Here is a 20,426-nt window from a genome sequence, read left to right as displayed (position 1 = left end):
TCCTTTTGCTAGTGCTGGGTGGACAGGATTTTAATGTATTGAGGTAATTTTGGTTTCATTATTTATTACATATTTGATTAAAATGTATTATTATTTGAATTTACTTTGGGTAACCCTAAAATAAACACCGCAGCCTTTACGCCAACTTCTGTTGTGTCTCAAGTTTCTTTACTTACATGATATTTAGACTGTAGTTTATCGGCAAATACGAGCCCAAGGATTTTGCTTTTTCAGGCAAAATCCACCAGAAAAAATACTCTATGTGCACATAGCCTAAAGCTATGTGCACACGCTGCGGATTCACCAGCGGATTTTTCCGTACGGATCCGCAGGTAAAACCGCAGGTAAAGTGACCTGTGGTTTTCCTGCGGATTGACCAGCGGTTTTGTGGTTTGACACCTGGACAATGGAATAGGTGTTAAACCGCAGCGGAATCCGCAGAATGAATTGATATGTGCACTGCGGATTGTAAATCCCATAGACTTACATGGTACTGTACACTGTCTTGGGAACTGCTGCGGATCCGCAGAGGCCAAATCCGCAGCGGATCCGCAGCAGAATCCGCAGCATATGCATATACCCTAAGGCTATGTGCACACGTAGTTGGAAGTGCTATGGATTTTTCCGCTCAGATTTTGAAAAATCCGCAGGTAAATCCGCAGGTCAAAATACCTGCGGATTAGCCTGCAGTTTAGCCCTGCGGTTTCACACCTCACAATGGTGAAGGTGTGAAACCGCAGTGGAATCCGCACAAAGAATTGACATGCTGCGGATTGTAACCCACAGAAAATCCGCGCAGAAAAATCCTCAGACCGACTTGGATGACACTCACCTATTCAGTTCTATGGGCCTCTGCAAAAAATCAGACCACATTCGGAGAGAAATACTGTCATGTAACCCTAGCCTTAGGCCTCATTCCGACGTCCGATTTTTGCGTGTGAGTGCTATCTGTATTTTTCATGGATAGCACTCATACCTGTGATAGTCTATAGGGTCATCCCCAATGTTTTCCTCGGACTGACCAAGTGATCCACAGAAAATATTGGAGACCTGTCTGATTTTGAGCTGAGGGTCCATGAAAAAAATCGGGCCACACTCGGATGACATCAGAGTCTGAGTGCGGTCCGATTTTCTCGGACTCTCAGAATGTAGAAGGTGGAGCTTTTTTTATCCACATACAAGAAAATCAGATGACTCTCAGACCACACTCTGATCAAGCTGATCAGAGTGTGATCAGAATAAGCCCGGGATCACACATGCGAGGAATACGGCCGAGCCTCGCAAGTTAATACCCAGCACTGCCGTCGTCACTCAGGAGCGGAGCGTTCAGCTCCATGTATTGCTATGCGGCCACACACTTAGATTCGAGTGCTGGGTATTAACACGCGAGACTTGGCCGTAGTCCTCACATGTGTGATCCTGGCCTAATAGGTCCGCTTTTCTTGTACATAAAAGAACCATGAAAAATCACAGCAAAACATACTGTATGGAAAAGGTGTTATGAATTCTTTGGTCTCACTATTTCAATATTTATGTTTCTCCCTCTCCCATAATCATAATTCTGCTTCACGTCACTTGTCTCATCTATTGCATTTTTTCTGTGCTGTATTGTGTATAAATATGTGACTTCAGATTTTGTATTAGTCTAGCCTGATGAAGAGACCTGAGTAGTCTCGAAAGCTTGCAATGTGTTACCATCTTTTCAGTTAGCCATTAAAAGGTATCAACCACTGAGGACTCTCAATTCTGAATATTTTTCTATCTACTGGCTAACACGGTCCAAAGATATACATCTTTCCTGTATTTAAGCTTTGAAATTGTGCTGTTCATATTGATCGGAACCATAAGTGCATATCAAAAAATGAAAAGAAGGCCAATATTGCTGACTCACTATGCGTTAGGGTTACTACACCACAGTTGTGGCCTTTAGCATAGATCTATAGCAGCACAGATAAGAATCCAGGGCTGGAGTCCAGGACGCTCCTCCTCTGTAGGATCAGCCAGTGAGCGGTGCAGGTTACCAGGGTTTATTCAGAGCTGCCTTGTGTCCTGTGTGCATAGGAGCTCCGCATCAGCCACACCATCAACATGTCTGCCAGCAGCATACACGATATCCTGCCACACGATTTTGGCTATGTGATCCTCACCTTTATCTACAGCTATGTTGTACTTATGTACCTTGGGATAAATGTTGGAAGAGCAAGGAAGAAGTATGGCATCAAGGTATTGTAGTCCTAAGTATTCCGCTCCTGTCCTGCTCTGAAAACAGGAACTCTCAAATCTAAACTATTGCATTGTTTCTGTTTTGTGTATAAATATGTGATTCTTCAGATTTTGTATTAGTCAACGCCTGATGAAGAGACCTGAGTAGTCTGGAAAGCTTGCAATGTGTTACCATCTTTTCAGTTAGCCATTAAAAGGTGTCAACCACTGAGGACTCTCAATTCTAAATCATTTTCTGCTCTGAAAATGCCGTTCTGACTGTTTATGGCGTGATCTAGATTCCTGGTATGCAGACCTTGCGCGCCATTGTGCTCTGCAGGCAGGCTAGGCTCTGTTACACCCACTTCTCCTGCATGCTTTCTGCCAGACACTGTGGTATGCACACCCTGCTGGGATATGGAGGGTTAGACAAATCACTGCAAAACCCATGCTGTTCCCCCTTCCCACTAATCATGTAAAGATATCCCTGCTCATGTAGTGTATGCCCTAACAAATGCTGAAAGTTCAATTCTCTCCACTGTACATTTGCTATACCTGACATAGTGTGTAGTATGCGATACCCCCACCCCAACATGGGGCAGACCCCACCAGTCAGCAAGCCGTTTCATATCCTATAGATATACCGGAGCTGGCTGTAATCAGAACGCTTTTCATAAAACTGCCCCAGTGTGTGTTTAAAAAAAAAAAAAAACCATGCACAAAACCTGTATAGAATTAAAGGGAATCTGTCACCTCATTTTTGGCCTATGGGCTGCAGTCACTGCCATCAGGGGCTTATCTACAGCATTCTGTAATGCTGTAGATAAGCCCCCGATGTAACCTGAAAGAGAAGAAAAACAGATCATACCCGGGGGTCCGGTCCAGCGTCTCCCATCTTCTAGTGATGACGTCCTCCTTCTTACTTCTGCTGTGGCTCCTGTGCAGGTGTACTTTATCTGCGCTGTTGAGGGCAGAGCAGAGTACTGCAGGGCGCAGGCGCCGGACCTCACTGACCTTTCCCGGCGCCTACGCACTGCAGTACTCTGCTCTGCTTTCAATAGGGCAGATAAAGTACGCCTGCGCAGGACCCGCGGCAGAAGTAAGAAGGAGGACGTCATCGCTAGAAGATGGGAGACGCCGGACCGCGCCCCCCAGGGAGTATAATCTAACTGCTTTTTCTTAGACTGCGGCGACCTAAGGGCTAACACCACTGGCGCACTTCCCCCAACCGTAACAAAACCGACTCGAATACCAAATGATGGGTGAAGGTCGGTCACAGCTTTTATTAAATGCTTTTATTTTTTTAACAACCATTTGAATGGCACTTAACTTAATTAAAACGCGCTCGCCGCCTAATTCCTTGCTGCATATTCACAGGCAAGTCAGCCAGCGAGCCGTAACCTTGTGACTTGAATTCTACGAAAGAACAAACATAATGAACATTAGTGAATATACATAACAAAAGGGGAGGGTGGGACAAGCACCTCCAGGACCCTAAATATCCGGGGGAAGAGAGAGGGCTGGCTGTGCACGTGTATTTTATACCCACAGTAAGGGGCTGTGCTATCCCCTTCCTGATCTTATTGGCCCCATACCCATGAAAATCCACACCCCCACAACTCAAAATGGGTGGGCAAGCAGAAGCACGCCACAACCATGGGGGAAAAAGGGGAGGGGGCGGCACCGCAGTCAAAGGCACCCTCCTTAACCAGTGCAGTGCCTACCATCTTTCACGTTACCTTATGGTGGTGGCTGCAGTTTATAGGCCAAAAATGAGGTGACCGATTCCCTTTAAGCCATGTTGGCAATACACTGGCTATTGCAATGTTGCGAGGGAAAGCTATGGCCGTCCACACTTTCCATCTGCTTCCCTCAGCTGTAAGGGCTCAGTTTTCAGTTTGTCATTTCTTCACAGATTGCACTCATACATATAAGGTCACATTCAGTATTTTCAGTATTTGGTCAGGTTTTTTTTTTACCTCCGTATTTGTAAGCTAAAACCAGGAGTGGGTGATAGAAACCTGTCACCACTTCTGTATTTACTATACCTTTTTCTCTGATTGTTCCACTCCTGGGCTTGGCTTATAAATACGGAGGTAAAAAACTTGTGAAATAATTAAAGTGTGCACGTGGGCCAATAGTCTATAGGGCTGTTCACATGTCTGACTTTATTTTTTTCCTTCAAACCAGGTGAAAGGTTCACTTTAAACACATCAGCTGCTTTGGCTGCTATAAGATACAGCCTTTGCCTTTCAGGGTTTATCTACAGCAGGGTTCCCCAACTCCAGTCCTCAAGGCCCACCAACAGATCATGTTTTCAGGATTTCCTTAGTGTTGCTGAGGTGATAATTGCTTCACCTGTGCAATACAAAGGAAATCCTGAAAACATGATCTGTTGGTGGGCCTTGAGGACTGGAGTTGGGGAACCCTGCTGTAGATAAGCCCACGGTTCGACCTGAAAGATAAGAAAAATACATTTTTATTATACTCACCGGGGGGACGGTCCGATGCAGTCTGGTCCGATGGGTGTTGTGGGTACGGCGCCTCCCATCTTTTTGCAACGCCAGCCTCATGCTTGCTTCATGGCCTCCCGTCATTGCGCTCCTGCGCAGGTATACTTCTCTGCCCTGTTGAGCGCAGAGCAGAGTACTGCAGTGCGCAGGCGCCGGACCTCTCTGACCCTTCCCTGCGCACTGCAGTACTTTGCTCTGCCCTCAACAAGTCCGAGAAGTACGCCTGGGCAGGAGCGCGATGCCAGGGAGCCATGAAGCAAGCAGGATGGCGACGGCGCAAGAATATGGGAGGCGCCGGCCCAGGACCTGCGACACCCATCAGACCGGACGGCACCGGACTGCCCCCCCCAGGTGAGTATAATAAAACATATGTTTCTTCTCTTGCAGGTCGGACCGGGGGCTTATCTACTCCATTATAGAATGCTGTAGATAAGCCCTGAAAGGCAGTGGCCGCATCTTATAGCGGCCAAAACAGCTGACAGGTTCCCTTTTAAAAAAAAAAAAAAAAAAAAAAAAGTCCAATTTTGATCAGAGGGTCGACACAAAACCAACAATGCTAGTTAATGGTATGCACAGGGAGAAAGGGAGTACAAAAACACGTTTAAAATCAAAGTAATACTTTATTTATTATACCATAAAAACAATATCAAATAATTCTAAAATATTACATGGACAAAGATTGAAGGACACAAACTGTAAAAAATCTGAGGCATACAAAACGTGCAGACCGGGAAATTTTGACCACAATTATTCTACTAAAGTGCAATACACTAGTGTGATGTATATAAATAAATACTGTAGCAAACCAGTGCTCATCAATACAGCAAACAAATAACCGTTGTTGCTACAAGTAAGAAAAAACATCAATATTAATAAATCAATACTAGGATTCATAAGGAAAGGTCATACCCATATAAGTCTTCGTGCGCCATCAGACCACGCAGCCCCAACGCATGTTTCGCTTGAGCTTCCTCAGGGGACTGTAGTAGTTAATGGAAAAAAAAATTGGACCACACTTGGATTACATCAAAGTGCTGTCCGATTTTCACGGAATGTCAGAAAAAAGAAGGTAGAGAAAAAAATTTTCTCCACATACGAAGAAAACTCCTGACACTATGATTAAAAAAATCGGTCCATTTTTCTCGTATGTGAGAAAAAAACAGACGTCTGAATGATATGCTGATTTTCCGCATTTAATGGAAGTCTATGGGGAAAATAAAATTGCTGCGTTCCCACGATGAGCCTTTATTGCATTTTTTTTTTTTTTTTTTTTTTTTTTTTTTATGCTGCGTGTTTTTCCTGTGTCAAAAACTCAGGTTTTAACCGTGTGATTTTGCCGCAAAAAATAAGCATCCCATGCATTCCTATGAGATTCCGCAATGCTGTGTTAATGCTGCGGTTTTTACCGCCGAGGAATCGCTTTGCGATAAAAAACGAAGCATGCTCATTAATTTAGCGGAATCGCGGCGATCCCGCACCCATAGGAATGCATTGTTCTGCTTTCCGCATGTGGCTGTGCACACCATGTGAAAAGTATGCAGAAAATTTGCGGATGGTACCCATCGTCCGGAGGAGACTGTCCTCCGGGCTGTGGGTACCATATCCCTGTAAAAAATAGAATTTAAAATAAAAAATATTGTTATTCTCACCTTCCGACGTCCCGCGCAGCCTTCCCGCCTCTCTCCACGCTCCTGGTCCCAGTAATCCTTTGCGAGCGATGACGTCCGTTCTTGCAGGATCTCGAAGTCTCGCGGTCATTCATGCGACGTCATCGCGAATGACCACGAGATGTCGCGATCCTGCGAGAACGGACGTCATCACGGTAATTCTCGCAAAGGATTACTGGGATCGGGAGCGTGGAGAGAGGCGGGAAGGTAAGAATAACAATATTTTTCTTTTTTTATTATTTTTTACATCCTATCTTTTACTAGTGATGCCGCATAGGCAGCCTCAATAGTAAAAAGTTGGTCACACTCGTCAAACACTGTTTGACGAGTGTGACCAACCTGTCAATCAGTTCTCCAAGCGATGCTGCAGATCGCATGGAAAGCGCTAGCAATTCTGCAAGCTAATAACGCTTGCAAAATGCTAGTTTTTCCGCAGGAAAATTGCGGGAATTTAAAATGCGATTTTCCCGAGTAATGGAATTTGGAATTCTCGCAGTAATTTCCGCGAGAGTTCCGCTACGTGTGAACGTAGCCTTACAGTTCCAGCAAAGTGGATGGGTTGTATAGAAATTCCCTGCCCACTGTGATTCTTATTTACACTGTGTAAACCTAACTGCGGTGCGTTTGTTTTTTTTTTTCGCTTGTTTTAAATTTGCGTACAGCAGTAGACATTTACATTTTATTTTACAAAACCTGTTTTGTGCAAAGTCATTGTCCATTGCAAGTTCTTTTACAACATTGTACCTTCTAGAATGCTGACATAACACATGAAACTGCTCGCTTTCCTCACCAGCGGGAAGACCTGTTTGCCGAGTAGTAACACAATCCTGTCATACAACCTAAGGCCTGATGAACACGGCCTTATTACAGCTCTGCTTTGTATACAGTGGGGAAAAAAAGTATTTAGTCAGTCAGCAATAGTGCAAGTTCCACCACTTAAAAAGATGAGAGGCGTCTGTAATTTACATCATAGGTAGACCTCAACTATGGGAGACAAACTGAGAAAAAAAAATCCAGAAAATCACATTGTCTGTTTTTTTTTTGTCATTTTATTTGCATATTATGGCGGAAAATAAGTATTTGGTCAGAAACAAGCAATCAAGATTTCTGGCTCTCACAGACCTGTAACTTCTTCTTTAAGAGTCTCCTCTTTCCTCCACTCATTACCTGTAGTAATGGCACCTGTTTAAACTTGTTATCAGTATAAAAAGACACCTGTGCACACCCTCAAACAGTCTGACTCCAAACTCCACTATGGTGAAGACCAAAGAGCTGTCAAAGGACACCAGAAACAAAATTGTAGCCCTGCACCAGGCTGGGAAGACTGAATCTGCAATAGCCAACCAGCTTGGAGTGAAGAAATCAACTGTGGGAGCAATAATTAGAAAATGGAAGACATACAAGACCACTGATAATCTCCCTCGATCTGGTGCTCCACGCAAAATCCCACCCCGTGGGGTCAGAATGATCACAAGAACGGTGAGCAAAAATCCCAGAACCACGCGGGGGGACCTAGTGAATGAACTGCAGAGAGCTGGGACCAATGTAACAAGGCCTACCATAAGTAACACACTACGCCACCATGGACTCAGATCCTGCAGTGCCAGACGTGTCCCACTGCTTAAGCCTGTACATGTCTGGGCCCGTCTGAAGTTTGCTAGAGAGCATTTGGATGATCCAGAGGAGTTTTGGGAGAATGTCCTATGGTCTGATGAAACCAAACTGGAACTGGTAGAAACACAACTTGTCGTGTTTGGAGGAAAAAGAATACTGAGTTGCATCCATCAAACACCATACCTACTGTAAAGCATGGTGGTGGAAACATCATGCTTTGGGGCTGTTTCTCTGCAAAGGGGCCAGGACGACTGATCCGGGTACATGAAAGAATGAATGGGGCCATGTATCGTGAGATTTTGAGTGCAAACCTCCTTCCATCAGCAAGGGCATTGAAGATGAAACGTGGCTGGGTCTTTCAACATGACAATGATCCAAAGCACACCACCAGGGCAACGAAGGAGTGGCTTCGTAAGAAGCATTTCAAGGTCCTGGAGTGGCCTAGCCAGTCTCCAGATCTCAACCCTATAGAAAACCTTTGGAGGGAGTTGAAAGTCCGTGTTGCCAAGCGAAAAGCCAAAAACATCACTGCTCTAGAGGAGATCTGCATGGAGGAATGGGCCAACATACCAACAACAGTGTGTGGCAACCTTGTGAAGACTTACAGAAAACGTTTGACCTCTCTCATTGCCAACAAAGGATATATCACAAAGTATTGAGATGAAATTTTGTTTCTGACCAAATACTTATTTTCCACCATAATATGAAAAAAAAAAAAAAAACAGACAATGTGATTTTCTGGATTTTTTTTTTTTTTTTTTCTCAGTTTGTCTCCCATAGTTTTAGTCTACCTATGATGTAAATTACAGACGCCTCTCATCTTTTGAAGTGGTGGAACTTGCACTATTGCTGACTGACTAAATACTTTTTTTCCCCACTGTAGATCTATTATAAGGCCCCCCCAAAAGATATAAGATTCACTTACAATACTTCTTAAGCTCATTTCTAAATAGTGACATTTAAGTGAACGCTATCTGAGCTGCAAGACCCAGGAAAGGACACTGTACACTTTTTACATAAGCTTTCACAGTTAGTTATTTCTGGACAACCCCTTAAGATATAGGAATTGCATTGTGACTCTCTCAGAATTCCTACAAAAAATGGAGCACTATGCTCCAAAGAGTCGAGTGACATGAAACAGTCATATACCGTAAACAATTATAATAGAAAGTTTATTACTCACGTAAAAGGGGATAAATACAACAGTGGTGACAAAAATGGGTACAATTGAGACAAAGCAACACACACCGTCACAGCTCATGGCACTTTGTAAAAAAAAAAAAAAAAAAAAGTACAAGGATCAATAGAGTTACGAACATGTATAAACAGAATACTAAAAGGCTCCTACGCTATAACATGTGGGCTATATAACGAGGTAGCAAAGTTTCTTTTTTTTTTTGTTTTTTTTGTACAAGGTTACTATTTAAGGATACGTGAGACTGTGAAACCACACAATAAATCCAGAAAGACAGTCAAATAAAAGTCCTCCAGCCAGGCCATACAGTGGGGGAAATAATTATTTGATCCCTTGCTGATTTTGTAAGTTTGCCCACTGACAAAGACATGAACCGTCTATAATTTTAATGGTAGGTTAATTTTAACATTGAGAGAATATCGAAAAGAAAATCCAGAAAGTCACACTGTATAAATTATATAAATGTGTTTGCATTTTGCTGTGAGAAATAAGTGTTTGATTCCCCCCCCCCTTTAACCATTAAGAGTTCTGGCTCCTACAGACCAGTTAAATGCTCCTAATCAGCTTGTTTCCTGCATTGAAAACAGCTGTCTTACATAGTCATCCCTATAAAAGACTTCTGTACAAAGACTCAATTAATCAGTCACAGACTCTAACCTCTACAACACGGGTAAGACCAAAGAGCTTTGATAGGATGTCAGGGACAACATCATAGACCTGCACAAAGCTGAAATGGGATACCTCGAAGGGTATCCTTGATCACGGGGTGAACTTGTTAATGATCTCAAGACAGCTGGGACCACAGTCACCAAGAAAACCATTGGTAACACATTACGTTGTAAAGGTTTAAAATCCTGCAGTGCCCGCAAGGTTCCCCTGCTCAAGAAGGCACATGTTCAGACCAGTCTGAAGTTTGCCAATGAACATATGGATGATTCTGTGAGTGATTGGTAGAAGGTGCTGTGGTCAGATGAGACAAAAATTCAGGTCTTTGGCATTAACTCAACTCGCCGTGTTTGGAGGAAGAGAAATGCTGCCTATGACCCAAAGAACACTGTCAAGCCTCCATAGGCACAAACATGTTTTGGGAGTGTTTCTCTTCTAAGGGCACAGGACTACTTCACCGCAATGGGAAAATGGATGGAGCCATGTACCGTAAAATCCTGATTGACAACCTCCCCTCTGCCAGGACATTAAAAATGGGTCATAGCTGGGTCTTCTAGCAAGACAAAGGCCCAAAACATATAGCCAAGGCAACAAAGGAGTGGCTCAAAAAGAAGCACATTAAGGTCATGGAGTGGAATAGCCAGTGTCCAGACCTTAAGCCCATGAAAACTTGCTTGCCAACAAGGCTTTTGCAACAAAGTATTAAGTCTTGTTTGCCAGAGGGATCAAATACTTATTCCTTACTGCAGAATGCAAATAAATTTATATAATTGACACAATGTGATTTTCTGGATTTTATTTTTGATGTTCTATCTCTTTGTTAATATTAACCTACCCTTAAAATTATAGACTGTTCATGTCTTTGTCAGTGAGTTATGCAAATTATCTCTTCAGAGAGGAAGAGGACTAGAACTCTAGTGCCACCTATTGGAAGTAGCAATCCTAAAAGTCAATGTCGACCCTTTAACGAGCCTTGTTACATGACTTGGGATAAAAGCCAATATCTCACACAGCCAAACCATATCTCACACTCTGCAGTGATGAGGGGCAGTACCCACTGCAGCGCTGGATTCCTGGGTTCACATTCCATCAAGGACAACATCTGCAAGGAGTTTGTATGTTCTCCTCGTGTTTGCATTGGTTTCCTCCGGGTACTCCGGTTTCCTCCCACATTCCAAAAACATACTGATGGGGAACTTAGATTGTGAGCCCCATCGGGGACAGCGATGATAATGTGTGAAAACTATAAAGCGCTGCAGAATATGTTGGCGCTATATAAAAAAATAAAGATTATTAATATTAGAAGTACTTTTACAAAACTGTACCTTCAAGAATGCTGACATCACACATGAAACTGCTCGCTAGCGGGAAGACCCTGTTTGCCGAGTAGTAACACAATCCTGTCATACAATCTAAGGTCTGATGGACACGGCCTTATTACAGCTCTGCTTTGTATAGACATGTTATAAGGCCCACCAAAAGGTAGAAGATTCTCTTTACAAGAAAATTATACATGTGAACATCTAGACAATTGGGCCACATGCACACGAGTTATTTCACGAGTATTTTACCTCAGTATTTATAAGCCAAAACCATGAGAGGAACAATCAGAGGAAAAGTCTCATAGAAACACGTCACCACTTCTGGATTTATCACCCACGCCTGGTTATGGCTTACAAATACTGAGGTAAAATACTGACCAAATACTGAATATGTGACCGTGGAATAAAGCCACGCTGTGCATGACATGGCTTGGCAGGCACAAGTGCTGAGTGGTGTACGGGCCCAATAGAAGGCTGACAAGTCTGTACTCCAATCTTTACAGGCTAATAAACTTACTATTGTGCCCATACTCCACTCTGCACGCCTAGTTGGAAGCATAGCACTTCTGCTGGTTGAGCAATGTGCTACAGAGCACAGCTTTTTGAGTGAACAGTGGTCTGCTACTGCCTAACGGGTTACCTATAATTTAAAAACACATTAAATGCCAGGTGCTCTTTAGAGGTAATCTCTGAAGCCAATTACTGGACCGTTACAGTGGTCGTGTGCCAGGATAATAAAGCTGAAAAACCCCTTTTAAAATAAGTAAAGATGAGCATAACCCTTAACTACTGATCTGGTACACAAAGCAGCAGCCCAAATGTTTGTACCTGAGGTGTTCTCAGCATTCAGTTTTGGGATTTTGTTTGCTTTAAAGGCTACAATTACATGGTGACTTTGGCTGCAACACTTGTTGTAGCAGCAACACCTAGCAAACTTTGGCCATACATCGCAGCGTAATACAAGTAAGTCGTGTCGCCTTGTGATGCACAATTGTACCTAGAAAAGCAAGTCCAATCGTGTTGAAATTTTTTTGCAACTTGCATGTCGTACTACCCTTGGGGTTGCAATGCGACCCCATTCACGTATATTGTGCTTGTAGCAGTGACCCATACATAACTTTGTATTGCAGCCAAAATTGGCATCTAACTGCATTTGTATAACCACATGTATAAGGCCATCTATATTGCAACACTAAACTTGGTAAGTTGGAAATTTGTATAATCAATTGCTGCCTTTTCGTAACTAAACAATGATTTGCGTTCAGAACTCGTAGTAAGTAATGTATTGAGTATGGTTAGCTGTTCTTTTTATTTTCTTTACAAATGTATTTATTCATGAGGGCAAGTTCACACATTACTGTTTTATAGCCATTTTTTTTTTTTTCAGCACCAGAGTGGTGGTAGTAAAAATGCTTTGTACAATACACGTATTTTTATCACTTTTTTTTATATGCGTTTTTTTCAGCATTTTTTACTTGCAGTTTTTACCCATTCACTTGACTGGGTGAAAAGCACCGAAAGAATAGACCTGCTGCGTCAGGGCTCAGAATGCAAGTGGGAAAAAATGAGAAATCTCAATTATGAGAATACCTTAAAACGTGTATTTCACATACCAAACAGACTTAATCAAATTACAGTAAAAAGGCAGCAAAAAAAAATTTGCCCTGTATGAACATTCACTATTTGTTGGCGTGAGACCCTATAAATAAATCAGTTACTTTTATTCGCAGCTCCCATCATAAGGGGAGATTGAGATGTAAAGTATATCCTGGCCTCTGTTTCAAATATTGTGCAATGTAATGCCGCACACTTTACGGCCATTGCTTCTTAATGGACAACTTGTCACTTCATTATTGACATCGCTCTGGTTCTGAACTTATATGGCTTTCTCCTTCCAGTATCCACAGATGTATTCTGACAAAGAGAACGTCTTCAATTGTATCCAGAGAGCACATCAGAACACATTGGAACTGTATCCAGCTTGGCTAATCTTCCAGCTCATTGCCGGCCTTGCCTTTCCAGTAAGTGATGCCATATTTGACACTGTCAGTTCTAACTTTTTTTTTTTTTTCTCACAATCTGGGCTTATATACAGTATTGGACATCCAGCACAATGCTAAGAAAAGCAGCAAAAAGAGTCCAATCAGCTCACCAGTCCATGGATCTGATTGAATCTACACTATGATGCACACATTGCAGCCATTGTGCTTCTAAAAGAAGCTTGGCAAATGATAGTAGCATCCAGTTTACCAAAAAAAAAAAATATTTCTTTGTTACATGCACGCTGCTAGGTTCAGATTGGGGCGGGACAGTTCTCCTGAATTCTTTGGAACTCTGGCGGAACTGTTACTCAGGGCGACCATGCACTGCAGCTTCCTCAGGCACAAGATGGATCCACTTGCTCAAACAGACACAATTGATAGTCCTCATGAACAGATGAACAGTGCAATTTAATATCACAGCACGTCCAGTACAATTCAAGTCTCTTAAGCACAGACTTCAAAGACAGTGCAGCTGCTTCTTAAAGGCACATTGACTAAGTGTATCTTTTGATAGCACAGTTCTGCACAGATCAAGACTCTTTACAAAGGCACAGTAGAACACAGCATTCATTCTAGCACAGTGAGATGGAGGAGGGGGGGTTGATGAGGGAGATGATCTCTGTGACACAATTCCTTCCAGTCCTTATCTTCCTACTCCTGATAGACTTCATCTACTAGCAGTAAAGGGGTTAGCCCAGCTCCACTCTGTAATGGAATCCTGTGTCCCTATGGTTCACTTGCCTGAACTTTTGTGAGAGACAGATCACACGCCACTCATCCCTTCAGCTGCTAGTACCCGAATAGTAAACAAGTTCCCCACAATCCCCCTGGGGCTCTGCTAACCACTCCCTGTGACTGTTAACCCCTCTAGTTGCTGGATGCTTTTGAAGCAACACCACTCAGCACTACTTCTGCATGTCACATTTACTCATTTGCTACATCATTATAACAAATGTAAATGAGCATATATATTCATGAAACTTAAAAAAAAAAAAAAAAAAAAAAAAAAAAAGCTATTGAAAAATGGGGTAGAAAAAAACAAGAGCACAAAAACGAAAAGATGGCTAATCTCTGAATTTCCCTATGGTGGGACGATTAAAGGATTATCTTATAAAGAGATCTGAACAGACCTCAGACATGAATTATCTCTTTTTACTTTTGTTTCATTGATGTCCTCATGAAATCAAATTTAGGTAAAGCTATACATTTATGTAAAAAATCCCAAGGATGTATGGTAATATGTACTCTTATTTGTTTAGCTTTGTGCATCCGTTCTCGGCGCAGTGTGGGTGACCAGCCGTTTGTCATATGCTCGTGGATACTACACTGGAGGTATGCTTATATACATATAAAGGCATGTTTATATAAAAAATACACTTGGGCTGTATTTACACTGAAAGATTATCGTAACCTATTCTTAAAGGGTTTTGGACATGTCAACAACATTATTAACCTGCAGATAAGGGGGCAATCTGCATATTACTAGTGTTTTAAAGCTGTGTGGTTACCACGCTGGATGATTGACTGCCATGAAGAAATTTAACTTAACGCTGGAGGCCGCCAGGAGGAGTAAAGTCATAGAGGCGTGGCTTCAGGCACTTCTCAGTACATGGCGAGGGGGCGGCTGTAACCATGCCCGGTCACTGACTGACAGCCGGATCATCAGTGCAGACACAGCTGTCAGTCAGAGCTAGGTGTGTGGTTACAGCCGCCACACACTGTATACTGATGCGTGACTGTAGCCATGTTGGCACCACTATGTGACTGAAAGTTTGAGACTGCCCGGAGGAATAAAGCTAATTTTCTCCTGGTAGCTGGACTTAGATTAACTTGCAGGGGTTCCATTTTTAAGAATGCTTGTTTTATGATAATCTTTGGGTGTAAACAGTCTGTGATTTACCCAATGACTGAGCAAACCGCTCATTCATCATGTGAAATGACTTTTAAGCAGGCTTGCACTGTGGAGAACAATGGGAGAAGACACAGATTAGATATTAGAAAAAACTTTTTGACAGAGTGATCAATGAGTGGAACAGGCTGCCACGAGAAGTGGTGAGTTCTCCTTCAATGGAAGTCTTCAAACAGAGGCTGGACAGACATCTGACTGGGATGATTTAGCGAATCCTGCTTTGAGCAGGGGGTTGGACCAGATGGCCCAGGAGGTCCCTTCCAACTCTACGATTCTATGAACTTATTAAAGGTCGTTTAGTGTGCATCATTTACCATCATCAGCATATGTACACTGGATATTATACAATGGCAAGTGTTTGCAGATCAGCGAATCTGCGGACATTTAGTGCTGCCGGAAGCTCCATGTAAACAGACCCTTAAGCAATGTTCACTTATTCACTATTTTAGATCAGTATTTGTGAGTGGGTGAGAAAATCCTCTGATTGTAAGCCAAAATCATGAATGGCACAAATACTGATGTAAAATGCTGACCAAATACTGAATGTGAACATGGCCTTACATGGAGCTTTCTATTGTAGATGATTATGTTCTCTAATGTAGCTGGCAGTAAGGCAGCCAAACCCAACAAGTTTATTGGAACCGGCTGACATCAAAGGTGGGATGCACACCCAGGCATGTTGAATTTGAACCTGCCATATACTTTGCTCCTCCTGGAGATAAGCAGTGCTTTGTCACAGTATATCTGGCAACAGCTTATCTAGTTCTACCTAGTAAAAATATAATTCGGGCTCGCCCTGATCCAAGTGTGCAGACGAGATAGCCGGTTAGCTGACACTTTTTGCTTTTATACTCCAAACATGGTAGGATTGCCTGAGCCTTCATGTTTTATTTCACCAAGATAAGGAGTGTTGGCTGGATTTATGTGCAAATTGCAGATGTTGAAATCCAGAATGCCTCATGCTTCAATGCCTCATCACCCAACAAGAGACCTCTTCAAAAATGCCAGAAAAGCCTCTTACCTGGTCTGTAGGATAATCTGATTAAACGGTATCTGTCAGCAAGTTTTTGCTAATTTATCAGAGAGCAGCATGATGAAGGGGCAGAGACCTTGATTCCAGCGATTTGTTACTTACTGGGTTGCTTGTTTGTAGTCTCAATAAATTGGGAGATTAATCACTTTAGGACTGGTTGTCTCTTGACATGTAGTCCTACTGCTTTATGTAACCCCATTCTCACCACTGATAGGCAGAAAGCTGCCAATGTGCAGCATACACAGAAAGATGCCAGTCAAGGATGTGGCGGAGTTATATGATCACCACTCAAAGAAATGCTACAACTGCAGCAGATAAAACGGTGATTTAATCAAAAACACACCAAGCAGCCCAGTATGAGACACGAGGCTGGAATCAAGGGCTCAGTCCCTAAGTCATGCTGTTCTCGGATTACAAAGCAAAAACTTGTTAACAGCTCTTTAGGGTTCTGTTCATATCCTGTTTGAGACATCTATTTTGATATATGTACATATGAAAACATGTATGACACCTGTATCTGACTGATGCAGAGGTATTCATCATAAACTTATGATTTCGGTGCATAAACTGACACTGTTGCCCAGAAAAAGCAGGAGTCATTGCTGTTCTATACAGTGAAAAAAAAAAAAAAGCCAGTTTAATTCTAAAAGATCAAGGGTTTCTCAATCGCCAGTGGTAAATGCTACCACCGACAGAAAAATTCCTGGGTGATTCAAACGTACGTTTCTCACAATATAGACAATTTTTCATTTGACAAAGGTGTTCGCAGGCTAGGGCCACACAGCGGCCTGTCTATGACAAGTGAGCCACTTGCAACAGAAAATCCTACACATTAGGAAATAGTTGTAACTGCATCGCAGTAGGTCAATGCAGCACCATAGGAAATCACAACCTCCATGGCGCGTGACAGCACTTAGCCTGGGGCTGTACAGCGATGTGTCGCAAGATGGCAATTTTCAGATAAGTTGAAGCTTGTCCGTGCTTGCTGTCACGCAACTATTTGAGAGCTGTGATTTACTTATTTTTTTTCTGGAAAATAAAAATCCAAATTTACAGATGACTCATGCACACAGCTCGCAGTCACATGTGACTTGCATTGAAGTCTATTGCAAGTGAGTTGCGTTCGCAATAGGTTACAGGCCACAGTGCAAAACCATAGGAAATCAAAACCCAAGCTTAGACCAAAATAATAAAGGACACTCCTCAAACCAAGATAGATACCAAAATAAAAGGAACTGTGAAACCAAGAAATGTAATAAAAATGAAAAGTTTATTGAATACACAAAAAGGATAAAATTACATTAGTATAAAGGGACTGAAACTGAACAGGATGAGCTCCAAGGGGTCTACAAAAAAAGTTATATACTTGTGACAATTAAATCACATATGATAAGATAATAGATACTGTATAGAACAAAGTAACCATATTAAATAGATTTCATGAAGAGAGTATCTAAAGTGTCAAAAGTAGAATGAATTCAGATAAAGCCTAGTAAGTAATGTGAGCTGTTCGCATGAAATATATAGTAATGCCCCAAAAAAAGGCTGCAAAGGCTAACAGTATAGCGTCACAAGTACATGGCAGTAAACAGAATTTCAAAGTGCACTAGTGCAAGGATAAATTTGCAGTGACAATCAGCAAGACATAACCTAAAGTGCAATAGTGCTGCAATGGATTAAAACTTTAGACCTAAGGATGCATGTAACAGTGCAAGTGCCCAAAAAAATGCTATCCACTGGCTGTATGACCTCAAATGCAAGCATCCATTAAAGCTGCTGACCGTGACATAGTTACCGTGTAGACCGGACATTACTTACTAGGCTTTATCTGAATTCATTCTACTTTTGGCACTTTATGTACTCTCTTCGTGAAATCTCTTATTTAATATGGTTACTTTGTTCTTTATCTATTATCTTATCATATGTGATTTCATTGTCACAAGTATATAACTTTTTTGTAGACCCCTTGGAGCGCATTCTGTTCAGTTTCAGTCCCTTTATACTAATGTAATTTTATCTCTTCTGTGTAGTCAATAAACTTTTCATTTTTACTACATTTCTTGGTTTCACACTTCCGTTTTTTTGGTCTCTACCATACGAAATCATTAGATGCAATGTGATGCTGCAACTTAATTGTAAGAGTTTTTAGCCCTTCATCCATTTGTGATAAATCTGTGTATGCATCCTATCTGAGAAGTATTCCAACTTCAATCAGAACCATATTCTGGCCAAGCCTTCTGAGCAGAGGGCCAGGCCTTACATTGGCCATAGCTGCAAAACCACGGGCTGATGGACACTCTGCAGTGCTATGGTTTCCTTCCTTCAGATCTAGTGAAAATTACTCAGTGATCTCATCTGGCCGCAGGGAGTCCTAGAAGTGTGAACCGCTTATTCTAGGATTCTTCTAAGGCCATGTTTACACGTTCAGTTTTTGGTCAGTATTTTACCTCTGTATCTGTAGGCCAAAACCAGGAGTGGAACAATCAGAGGACAAGTATAATAGAAACTCGTCACCATTTCTGTATTTATCACCCACTCCTGGTTTTGGCTTACAGATACTGAGGTAAAATACTGACTATGTGACCATGGCCTAAGTCAGACAGTATGGTAAATGAGAACATTCTGTTCTTTGCCACCTAGGTCATGTCTAGAGCACTAGTGAGAAAGTGTGCCGCTCATACTAAGGAAAGCTGGGCATATAGAATACCTGATTTTTGGCCAACAGCCATCTTGGCTGACTCTCCCATACCCAGGAACGCTCAACCAGCTGAGCATTCCTGTGTGATTTGAGAAAGCCGCCGACTGACACGTCAAGCTGTGGTTTATCTTCAGGAGAACAAAGTGATCGGCAGTCCGAAATCCAACATCTCTCTCGACCATCAATCACCTGGCACCATCATACACATTAGACCATTAGTCGATATCAGCGGTTTTGGCCAACATTAGTCTGTGTATGGGGCCTTTTGAATATTAAAAATGCAAACCTGAATTGTTCTGATTCTATGTACTGTATTTTATTTATTTCTAGACCCCGAGAAGAGACTGAGAGGAGGCTATGGCTACATTGGGCTGTTTGGTGTTGTCCTCCTGTCGCTGGCCGCTGCCCTGCAGCTGCTTAATGTGGTTTAATGATTGTGCTTCCTGAATGACTTGCACAAAATGAAGACATACATCTTCTGCATTATTCACCTCTTTTTACACAACAAATAATGTTCAAATAAAGCGAAAATATTGCCCCAATTACTTGCACGTGTAATCAATACCTGGAACAATTTTTTTTTTTTTTTTTTTTTTTTTTTTTTTTAAATACTTTTAGTCGCAAAGAAATATTAATGTACCTTGTAAGTTCTGTTAGCACATTTTTACAAAGAGTTTAAAGTAATTATCTAAAGATTGTAGAAAATATGATCAGAAATTGAATGGAACAAAACCAGATTTGTTCTGGCATAAATTTAATTTGTGGGAATAAGTTTGTTGCAAGTGGTATATTAACAATGATATTGGCATGTCTTTTTGGAATAATTTATAATATAGTGTATGGTTTTGTATTTGGTTAGTGTCAAAATTAATAAAGCACTGGGGGAGATGCCAAAGAAAAGGAAAACAAAACTATTTGATACTTGAGGGTATGTGCGCACATTGCGGATTTTTCCGCGCAGATTTGGCTATATCCGCAGGTAAAATTACCTGAGTTTTAAGTGCGGATTTTATGCAGATTTCCTGTGCGTTTTGACACCTGCGGATTCCTATAAAATGGAGCAGGTGTCAAAACGCTGGGAATCCGCACAAAGAATTGACATGCTGCAGATTTAAATCCGCAGCATGTGCACAACGTTTTCATTTCTCATAGCCTTTTAATGGTACTGTACAACGCAGCAGAATCTGCTGCGGATCCACAGCAGAATCCTCAACGTGTGCACACACCCTAATAGCAACTAATCACTTTTCTGCTCTGCCTTGAATTTGAATAGCCCTATGTCACTGTTGTTTTCAATCCAAGTATGCACTCGTAACAAGAAATTTCAACAGGGCTCCCCTAAGGCTACTTTCACACATCAGGTTTTCGGCGTCAGGCGCGATCCGGCGTCGTGCCGGAGCGCCGGATCCGGCAAATATTTCGTAAAACCGTATGTGACGGATCCGTTTTTCTGCCGGATCCGTCTTGTTCTTGACAGACAAAACCGGATCCGTCTCATCCGGTTAATCCGGTTTTTGTTCCGTTTTTTGACGGATTACGCCGGATCCGGTTTTTAAAATTGACCC

General features: G+C 42.0%; 1 protein-coding gene and 1 long non-coding RNA gene across 2 annotated transcripts in view; one reads left to right on the top strand and one right to left on the bottom strand.

The window, feature by feature from the left end:
• LOC141086390 (uncharacterized) overlaps positions 1–3,198 on the bottom strand; it is an 87,318-nt gene extending 84,120 nt beyond the window's left edge. Inside the window, exon 1 of the long non-coding RNA XR_012231587.1 lies at positions 3,071–3,198. This is a non-coding gene — a long non-coding RNA (uncharacterized lncRNA). The remainder of the gene's footprint in view (positions 1–3,070) is intronic.
• LOC141086381 (glutathione S-transferase 3, mitochondrial-like) lies at positions 1,976–19,403 on the top strand. The gene is made up of 4 exons (XM_073572365.1): positions 1,976–2,223; positions 13,078–13,200; positions 14,481–14,553; positions 19,192–19,403. Exons 1-4 carry the CDS (start codon positions 2,089–2,091, stop codon positions 19,290–19,292), a joined length of 432 nt encoding a protein of 143 aa, XP_073428466.1. The 5' UTR covers positions 1,976–2,088; the 3' UTR covers positions 19,293–19,403.
• The last annotated feature ends 1,023 nt before the right edge of the window (positions 19,404–20,426 follow it).

Source organism: Dendrobates tinctorius, unplaced genomic scaffold, assembly GCF_039654945.1.
Source record: "Dendrobates tinctorius isolate UK_male_01 unplaced genomic scaffold, ASM3965494v1 ptg000007l, whole genome shotgun sequence".
Taxonomy (NCBI): domain Eukaryota; kingdom Metazoa; phylum Chordata; class Amphibia; order Anura; family Dendrobatidae; genus Dendrobates; species Dendrobates tinctorius.
The sequence above is the reverse complement of the archived record's forward strand: the minus strand, read 5'-3'. Positions and strand labels throughout refer to the sequence as shown.

Bases quoted from the DNA above. Each gene is read 5' to 3' on its own strand.
- LOC141086381 (XM_073572365.1), top strand. From the start codon at position 2,089: ATGTCTGCCAGCAGCATACACGATATCCTGCCACACGATTTTGGCTAT. The intron at 2,224-13,077 runs GTATTGTAGTCC...TTCTCCTTCCAG, and splicing joins GGAAGAAGTATGGCATCAAG to TATCCACAGATGTATTCTGA. The intron at 14,554-19,191 runs GTATGCTTATAT...ATTTATTTCTAG, and splicing joins TCGTGGATACTACACTGGAG to ACCCCGAGAAGAGACTGAGA.